At 51.5% G+C, this 9924-nt stretch overlaps 1 protein-coding gene across 1 annotated transcript in view; it reads right to left on the reverse strand.

Annotated features, from left to right (window-relative positions):
* Window positions 1-2173: 2173 nt before the first annotated feature.
* LOC135567770 (WD repeat domain phosphoinositide-interacting protein 2) overlaps window positions 2174-9924 on the reverse strand; it is a 56229-nt gene continuing 48478 nt past the window's right edge. The window contains exons 11-12 of the mRNA XM_065014992.1: window positions 7442-7549; window positions 2174-2312 (exon numbers count right to left, since the gene is read on the reverse strand). Of these exons, the coding sequence (XP_064871064.1) occupies window positions 2189-2312; window positions 7442-7549 (232 nt within the window). The 3' untranslated portion in view covers window positions 2174-2188. The remainder of the gene's footprint in view (window positions 2313-7441; window positions 7550-9924) is intronic.

A 9924-nucleotide genomic window follows, 5' to 3' on the forward strand; every position in this document is an offset into this window, starting at 1 on the left:
TGCCTTTACTAGACTATGGGGATGTTTTATGTATGAATGCTTCCGCTCAGTGTTTTGAGATCAATTGACACCCTTTACCATGGCACTTTGAGATTTATTTTAAACTGCAAAACCCTTCCTGAGTTGGCTGGCCTTCTCTAGTCACTCGTAGGCTCAGTCACTGGTATACTTTTATTTACAAAGCCATTTTGGGTTTACTACCTTTTTATTTGGGCATTTTTATTGTTCAGAAATGTGGTGGGTCGTCTCTTCGTTCGCTGGACTTTATCCTGCTAACTGTTCCAAATGTCCGAACTGAATTTGGTAAAAGGGCTTTTATGTCCTCTGCGCCATCGTCTTGGAACACCTTACAAAATACTTTTAAACTGGAAGAACTTGATTGGTGTTGATTGGTGTTTTTAAATCACTGATGAAGGATTTTGAGGCTGATTCCCTGACCTGTCAATGTTTTTAATTTGCTGTTTTATACTCTTGTGAATTCAATGGTTTTTTACTAGATTACTTGTAGTTTTTCCGATGTTGTCTGTCTGTAATTCTTTTGTAATGACTTGTTGCTGCCTATCTTGGCCAGGGCGCTCTTGAAAAATAGATATTCATCTCAATACCCTTCCTGGTTAAATAAAAAACAACCTCAGTCTCCTTGCCCTGACAGGTAGTATCCAACCTCAGTCTCCTTGCCCTGACAGGTAGTATCCAACCTCAGTCTCCTTGCCCTGACAGGTAGTATCCAACCTCAGTCTCCTTGCCCTGACAGGTAGTATCCAACCTCAGTCTCCTTGCCCTGACAGGTAGTATCCAACCTCAGTCTCCTTGCCCTGACAGGTAGTATCCAACCTCAGTCTCCTTGCCCTGACAGGTAGTATCCAACCTCAGTCTCCTTGCCCTGACAGGTAGTATCCAACCTCAGTCTCCTTGCCCTGACAGGTAGTATCCAACCTCAGTCTCCTTGCCCTGACAGGTAGTATCCAACCTCAGTCTCCTTGCCCTGACAGGTAGTATCCAACCTCAGTCTCCTTGCCCTGACAGGTAGTATCCAACCTCAGTCTCCTTGCCCTGACAGGTAGTATCCAACCTCAGTCTCCTTGCCCTGACAGGTAGTATCCAACCTCCGTCTCCTTGCCCTGACAGGTAGTATCCAACCTCCGTCTCCTTGCCCTGACAGGTAGTATCCAACCTCAGTCTCCTTGCCCTGACAGGTGGTATCCAACCTCAGTCTCCTTGCCCTGACAGGTAGTATCCAACCTCAGTCTCCTTGCCCTGACAGGTAGTATCCAACCTCAGTCTCCTTGCCCTGACAGGTAGTATCCAACCTCAGTCTCCTTGCCCTGACAGGTAGTATCCAACCTCCAGTCTCCTTGCCCTGACAGGTAGTATCCAACCTCCGTCTCCTTGCCCTGACAGGTAGTATCCAACCTCCGTCTCCTTGCCCTGACAGGTAGTATCCAACCTCCAGTCTCCTTGCCCTGACAGGTAGTATCCAACCTCCGTCTCCTTGCCCTGACAGGTAGTATCCAACCTCAGTCTCCTTGCCCTGACAGGTAGTATCCAACCTCCGTCTCCTTGCCCTGACAGGTAGTATCCAACCTCAGTCTCCTTGCCCTGACAGGTAGTATCCAACCTCAGTCTCCTTGCCCTGACAGGTAGTATCCAACCTCAGTCTCCTTGCCCTGACAGGTAGTATCCAACCTCAGTCTCCTTGCCCTGACAGGTAGTATCCAACCTCAGTCTCCTTGCCCTGACAGGTAGTATCCAACCTCAGTCTCCTTGCCCTGACAGGTAGTATCCAACCTCAGCCTGTTGTAAAAGAAATATCACTGTCACTTGGTGGGTATGGTAGGTACTAGTCTTACTTGGTCAATGCTGCAATATAGCCTGTTCAAAACTTTAGTGAAGGTTAAATATATATATATATATATATATATATACAGTATAATATATATATACAGTATAATCTGTCATTCTACCCCTGAACCCACTGTTCCCTGGTAGGCCATCGTTGTAAAGAAGAATTTGTTCTTAACTGACTTGCCTCGTTAAATAAAGGTAAAATAAATTAAAAATAAAGAAACTGCTTTGTTCAGGTCAGAAGGACATTCTCAGGGATTTGATCCAGCAACCTTTCGGTTACTGACCCAACGTTCTAACCACTAGGCTACCTGCCGGCCCAGGTCGTCCGGTGCCAATTTGACTAACGACGCCCTGGGGTGTGTGTACCTTTCATCCCAGCAGTGTTGTAGGTCTGTGCAGTAAGGGGTCGGTCATGTGACCCCTGTTCCAGGATCTCATTGGGCGGCTCAGCACTGCCGTCTAACCTGAGGAACACAGAATGATTTAAGTTCATATACTGTATGCCATTTAACAGACACTTTTATCCAAACTACTTTCAATGAGTACATATGTGTGGCCTGAGCAGGAATGGAGCCCACGACCCTGGCATTGAGGAATGGAGCCCAGGACCCTGGCATTGAGGAATGGAGCCCACGACCCTGGCATTGAGGAATGGAGCCCAGGACCCTGGCATTGAGGAATGGAGCCCACGACCCTGGCATTGAGGAATGGAGCCCAGGACCCTGGCATTGAGGAATGGAGCCCAGGACCCTGGCATTGAGGAATGGAGCCCAGGACCCTGGCATTGAGGAATGGAGCCCAGGACCCTGGCATTGAGAATGGAGCCCAGGACCCTGGCATTGAGGAATGGAGCCCACGACCCTGGCATTGAGGGAATGGAGCCCACGACCCTGGCATTGAGGAATGGAGCCCAGGACCCTGGCATTGAGGAATGGAGCCCGACCCTGGCATTGAGGAATGGAGCCCACGACCCTGGCATTGAGGAATGGAGCCCAGGACCCTGGCATTGAGGAATGGAGCCCACGACCCTGGCATTGAGGAATGGAGCCAGGACCCTGGCATTGAGGAATGGAGCCCAGGACCCTGGCATTGAGGAATGGAGCCCAGGACCCTGGCATTGAGGAATGGAGCCCAGGACCCTGGCATTGAGGAATGGAGCCCACGACCCTGGCATTGAGGAATGGAGCCCAGGACCCTGGCATTGAGGAATGGAGCCCAGGACCCTGGCATTGAGGAATGGAGCCCAGGACCCTGGCATTGAGGAATGGAGCCCAGGACCCTGGCATTGAGGAATGGAGCCCAGGACCCTGGCATTGAGGAATGGAGCCCACGACCCTGGCATTGAGGAATGGAGCCCAGGACCCTGGCATTGAGGAATGGAGCCCACGACCCTGGCATTGAGGAATGGAGCCCACGACCCTGACATTGAGGAATGGATCCCACGACCCTGGCATTGAGGAATGGAGCCCACGACCCTGGCATTGAGGAATGGAGCCACGACCCTGGCATTGAGAATGGAGCCCACGACCCTGGCATTGAGGAATGGAGCCCAGGACCCTGGCATTGAGGAATGGAGCCCACGACCCTGGCATTGAGGAATGGAGCCCAGGACCCTGGCATTGAGGAGTGGAGCCCAGGACCCTGGCATTGAGGATGGAGCCCAGGACCCTGGCATTGAGGAGTGGAGCCACGACCTGGCATTGAGGATGGAGCCCACGACCCTGGCATTGAGGAATGGAGCCCAGGACCCTGGCATTGAGGAATGGAGCCCACGACCCTGGCATTGAGGAATGGAGCCCAGGACCCTGGCATTGAGGAATGGAGCCCAGGACCCTGGCATTGAGGAATGGAGCCCAGGACCCTGGCATTGAGGAATGGAGCCCAGGACCCTGGCATTGAGGAATGGAGCCCAGGACCCTGGCATTGAGGAATGGAGCCCACGACCCTGGCATTGAGGAATGGATCCCAGGACCCTGGCATTGAGGAATGGAGCCCACGACCCTGGCATTGAGGAATGGAGCCCAGGACCCTGGCATTGAGGATTGAATGGAGCCCACGACCCTGGCATTGAGGAATGGAGCCCCGACCCTGGCATTGAGGAATGGAGCCCACGACCCTGGCATTGAGGAATGGAGCCACGACCCTGGCATTGAGGAATGGAGCCCACGACCCTGGCATTGAGGAATGGAGCCCACGACCCTGGCATTGAGGAATGGAGCCCACGACCCTGGCATTGAGGAATGGAGCCACGACCCTGGCATTGAGGAATGGAGCCCAGGACCCTGGCATTGAGAGTGGAGCCCACGACCCTGGCATTGAGGAATGGAGCCCGACCCTGGCATTGAGAATGGAGCCCAGGACCCTGGCATTGAGGAGTGGAGCCCACGACCCTGGCATTGAGGAATGGAGCCCACGACCCTGGCATTGAGGAATGGAGCCCACGACCCTGGCATTGAGGAATGGAGCCCAGGACTCTGGCATTGAGGAATGGAGCCCACGACCCTGGCATTGAGGAATGGAGCCCAGGACCCTGGCATTGAGGAATGGAGCCCACGACCCTGGGATTGAGGAATGGAGCCCACGACCCTGGCATTGAGGAATGGAGCCCATGACCCTGGCATTGAGGAATGGAGCCCACGACCCTGGCATTGAGGAATGGAGCCCAGGACCCTGGCATTGAGGAATGGAGCCCACGACCCTGGCATTGAGGAATGGAGCCCACGACCCTGGCATTGAGGAATGGAGCCCAGGACCCTGGCATTGAGGAATGGAGCCCACGACCCTGGCATTGAGGAATGGAGCCCACGACCCTGGCATTGAGGAATGGAGCCCACGACCCTGGCATTGAGGAATGGAGCCTGTGTTGTTTCATCAGGGTGTTACCTGTGTTGTTTCAGTGCTACCTGTGTTGTTTCATCAGGGTGTTACCTGTGTTGTTTCAGTGTTACCTGTGTTGTTTCATCAGGGTGTTACCTGGGTTGTTTCATCAGGGTGCTACCTGTGTTGTTTCATCAGGGTGCTACCTGTGTTGTTTCATCAGGGTGTTACCTGTGTTGTTTCATCAGGGTGTTACCTGTGTTGTTTCATCAGGGTGCTACCTGTGTTGTTTCATCAGGGTGCTACCTGTGTTGTTTCATCAGAGTGCTACCTGTGTTGTTTCATCAGGGTGCTACCTGTGTTGTTTCATCAGGGTGTTACCTGTGTTGTTTCATCAGGGTGCTACCTGTGTTGTTTCATCAGGGTGCTACCTGTGTTGTTTCATCAGGGTGTTACCTGTGTTGTTTCATCAGGGTGTTACCTGTGTTGTTTCATCAGGGTGCTACCTGTGTTGTTTCATCAGGGTGCTACCTGTGTTGTTTTAGTGTTACCTGTGTTGTTTCATCAGGGTGTTACCTGTGTTGTTTCATCAGGGTGCTACCTGTGTTGTTTCATCAGGGTGTTACCTGTGTTGTTTCATCAGGGTACTACCTGTGTTGTTTCAGTGTTACCTGTGTTGTTTCATCAGGGTGCTACCTGTGTTGTTTCATCAGGGTGCTACCTGTGTTGTTTCAGTGCTACCTGTGTTGTTTCATCAGGGTGCTACCTGTGTTGTTTCATCAGGGTGCTACCTGTGTTGTTTCAGTGTTACCTGTGTTGTTTCATCAGGGTGTTACCTGTGTTGTTTCAGTGCTACCTGTGTTGTTTCATCAGGGTGTTACCTGTGTTGTTTCATCAGGGTGTTACCTGTGTTGTTTCATCAGGGTACTACCTGTGTTGTTTCATCAGGGTGTTACCTGTGTTGTTTCATCAGGGTGCTACCTGTGTTGTTTCAGTGCTACCTGTGTTGTTTCATCAGGGTACTACCTGTGTTGTTTCATCAGGGTGTTACCTGTGTTGTTTCATCAGGGTGCTACCTGTGTTGTTTCAGTGCTACCTGTGTTGTTTCATCAGGGTGTTACCTGTGTTGTTTCATCAGGGTGTTACCTGTGTTGTTTCATCAGGGTGTTACCTGTGTTGTTTCATCAGGGTGTTACCTGTGTTGTTTCATCAGGGTGTTACCTGTGTTGTTTCATCAGGGTGCTACCCGTGTTGTTTCAATGTTACCTGTGTTGTTTCATCAGGGTGTTACCTGTGTTGTTTCATCAGGGTGTTACCTGTGTTGTTTCATCAGGGTGTTACCTGTGTTGTTTCATCAGGGTGCTACCTGTGTTGTTTCATCAGGGTGCTACCTGTGTTGTTTCATCAGGGTGTTACCTGTGTTGTTTCATCAGGGTGCTACCTGTGTTGTTTCATCAGGGTGTTACCTGTGTTGTGTCATCAGGGTGTTACCTGTGTTGTTTCATCAGGGTGTTACCTGTGTTGTTTCAGTGTTACCTGTGTTGTTTCAGTGTTACCTGTGTTGTTTCATCAGGGTGCTACCTGTGTTGTTTCATCAGGGTGCTACCTGTGTTGTTTCAATGTTACCTGTGTTGTTTCATCAGGGTGTTACCTGTGTTGTTTCATCAGGGTGCTACCTGTGTTGTTTCAATGTTACCTGTGTTGTTTCATCAGGGTGTTACCTGTGTTGTTTCATCAGGGTGCTACCTGTGTTGTTTCATCAGGGTGTTACCTGTGTTGTGTCATCAGGGTGTTACCTGTGTTGTGTCATCAGGGTGTTACCTGTGTTGTGTCATCAGGGTGTTACCTGTGTTGTTTCATCAGGGTGCTACCTGTGTTGTTTCAATGTTACCTGTGTTGTTTCATCAGGGTGTTACCTGTGTTGTTTCATCAGGGTGCTACCTGTGTTGTTTCATCAGGGTGCTACCTGTGTTGTTTTAGTGTTACCTGTGTTGTTTCATCAGGGTGTTACCTGTGTTGTTTCATCAGGGTGTTACCTGTGTTGTTTCATCAGGGTGTTACCTGTGTTGTTTCATCAGGGTGCTACCTGTGTTGTTTCATCAGGGTGTTACCTGTGTTGTTTCATCAGGGTGCTACCTGTGTTGTTTCATCAGGGTGCTACCTGTGTTGTTTCATCAGGGTGTTACCTGTGTTGTTTCATCAGGGTGCTACCTGTGTTGTTTCATCAGGGTGTTACCTGTGTTGGTGTTACCTGTGTTGTTTCATCAGGGTGTTACCTGTGTTGTTTCAGTGCTACCTGTGTTGTTTCATCAGGGTGTTACCTGTGTTGTTTCAGTGCTACCTGTGTTGTTTCATCAGGGTGTTACCTGTGTTGTTTCATCAGGGTGCTACCTGTGTTGTTTCATCAGGGTGTTACCTGTGTTGTTTCATCAGGGTGCTACCTGTGTTGTTTCATCAGGGTGTTACCTGTGTTGTTTCATCAGGGTGTTACCTGTGTTGTTTCATCAGGGTGCTACCTGTGTTGTTTCATCAGGGTGTTACCTGTGTTGTTTCATCAGGGTGTTACCTGTGTTGTTTCATCAGGGTGTTACCTGTGTTGTTTCATCAGGGTGCTACCTGTGTTGTTTCATCAGGGTGTTACCTGTGTTGTTTCATCAGGGTGTTACCTGTGTTGTTTCATCAGGGTGTTACCTGTGTTGTTTCAGTGTTACCTGTGTTGTTTCAGTGTTACCTGTGTTGTTTCATCAGGGTGTTACCTGTGTTGTTTCAGTGTTACCTGTGTTGTTTCATCAGGGTACACTCTCCCCCCTCCTGTGGGTCCAGGTTATAGAGGTACAGATATCCATCAGCTGCTGCTACCAGGAGACGAGGAATCTTTTGGATCCTACACACACACACACACACACACACACACACACTTGAATCAGACTCATCTGACTGTGTGTGCGCTTCCCAGCGTGTTAGAGCTTGGCGATAAAAAGTTAGCACGATAAATTGACCCATTTGGCTGAATAACGACTAACACATTATTAATACAAATTATTACAAGGCCACGCAGTGAGGAGAGGAAGTGAGGAGAGGAAGTGAGGAGAGGAAGTGAGGCCACGCAGTGAGGAGAGGAAATGAGGAGAGGAAGTGAGGAGAGGAAGTGAGGGCAGGCAGTGAGGAGAGGAAGTGAGGAGAGGAAGTGAGGAGAGGAAGTGAGGAGAGGAAGTGAGGAGAGGAAGTGAGGAGAAGAAGTGAGGGCAGGCAGTGAGGAGAGGAAGTGAGGAGAGGAAGTGAGGGCAGGCAGTGAGGAGAGGAAGTGAGGAGAGGAAGTGAGGAGAGGAAGTGAGGAGAGGAAGTGAGGAGAGGAAGTGAGGAGAGGCAGTGAGGAGAGGAAGTGAGGAGAGGAAGTGAGGAGAGGAAGTGAGGAGAGGAAGTGAGGGCAGGCAGTGAGGAGAGGAAGTGAGGAGAGGAAGTGAGGAGAGGAAGTGAGGAGAGGAAGTGAGGGCAGGCAGTGAGGAGAGGAAGTGAGGAGAGGAAGTGAGGAGAGGAAGTGAGGAGAGGAAGTGAGGAGAGGAAGTGAGGAGAGGAAGTGAGGGCAGGCAGTGAGGAGAGGAAGTGAGGAGAGGAAGTGAGGAGAGGAAGTGAGGAGAGGAAGTGAGGAGAGGAAGTGAGGGCAGGCAGTGAGGAGAGGAAGTGAGGAGAGGAAGTGAGGAGAGGAAGTGAGGGCAGGCAGTGAGGAGAGGAAGTGAGGAGAGGAAGTGAGGAGAGGAAGTGAGGAGAGGAAGTGAGGGCAGGCAGTGAGGAGAGGAAGTGAGGAGAGGAAGTGAGGAGAGGAAGTGAGGAGAGGAAGTGAGGAGAGGAAGTGAGGAGAGGAAGTGAGGCCACGCAGTGAGGAGAGGAAGTGAGGAGAGGAAGTGAGGAGAGGAAGTGAGGCCACGCAGTGAGGAGAGGAAGTGAGGAGAGGAAGTGAGGAGAGGAAGTGAGGAGAGGAAGTGAGGGCAGGCAGTGAGGAGAGGAAGTGAGGAGAGGAAGTGAGGAGAGGAAGTGAGGGCAGGTAGTGAGGAGAGGAAGTGAGGAGAGGAAGTGAGGCCAGGCAGTGAGGAGAGGAAGTGAGGAGAGGAAGTGAGGAGAGGAAGTGAGGAGAGGAAGTGAGGAGAGGAAGTGAGGGCAGGCAGTGAGGAGAGGAAGTGAGGAGAGGAAGTGAGGGCAGGCAGTGAGGGCAGGCAGTGAGGAGAGGAAGTGAGGAGAGGAAGTGAGGGCAGGCAGTGAGGAGAGGAAGTGAGGAGAGGAAGTGAGGGCAGGCAGTGAGGAGAGGAAGTGAGGAGAGGAAGTGAGGGCAGGCAGTGAGGAGAGGAAGTGAGGAGAGGAAGTGAGGGCAGGCAGTGAGGAGAGGAAGTGAGGAGAGGAAGTGAGGAGAGGAAGTGAGGAGAGGAAGTGAGGGCAGGCAGTGAGGAGAGGAAGTGAGGAGAGGAAGTGAGGAGAGGCAGTGAGGAGAGGAAGTGAGGAGAGGAAGTGAGGGCAGGCAGTGAGGGCAGGCAGTGAGGAGAGGAAGTGAGGGCAGGCAGTGAGGAGAGGAAGTGAGGGCAGGCAGTGAAGAGAGGAAGTGAGGGCAGGCAGTGAGGGCAGGCAGTGAGGAGAGGAAGTGAGGGCAGGCAGTGAGGAGAGGAAGTGAGGAGAGGAAGTGAGGAGAGGCAGTGAGGAGAGGAAGTGAGGAGAGGCAGTGAGGGCAGGCAGTGAGGAGAGGAAGTGAGGGCAGGCAGTGAGGAGAGGAAGTGAGGGCAGGCAGTGAGGAGAGGAAGTGAGGGCAGGCAGTGAAGAGAGGAAGTGAGGGCAGGCAGTGAGGAGAGGAAGTGAGGGCAGGCAGTGAGGGCAGGCACTGATGAGAGGAAGTGAGGAGAGGAAGTGAGGGCAGGCAGTGAGGAGAGGAAGTGAGGAGAGGAAGTAAGGAGAGGAAGTGAGGGCAGGCAGTGAGGGCAGGCAGTGAGGAGAGGAAGTAAGGAGAGGAAGTGAGGAGAGGAAGTAAGGAGAGGAAGTGAGGAGAGGAAGTGAGACAGGGATGATACTTTCATTGCAGGAAGCAGAATAATGCACATTACTATTGACGACCAAACAATATGAGAGAATGTTGTGTTGGCTAATCCCCCAAATGACCAACGTCAGATAAACTGGGGGAGAGCAGGGCGATGTTGGGAATATGGTCCCAGCTCTAGTGTGTGGTAGAGAACGTTCTAGAGTCTGGTAGAGAACGTTCTAGTGGGTGGGGGGGATATG

The sequence above is a fragment of the Oncorhynchus nerka genome, unplaced genomic scaffold (genome assembly GCF_034236695.1).
Source record: "Oncorhynchus nerka isolate Pitt River unplaced genomic scaffold, Oner_Uvic_2.0 unplaced_scaffold_1821, whole genome shotgun sequence".
NCBI classification, from domain to species: Eukaryota; Metazoa; Chordata; class Actinopteri; order Salmoniformes; family Salmonidae; genus Oncorhynchus; species Oncorhynchus nerka.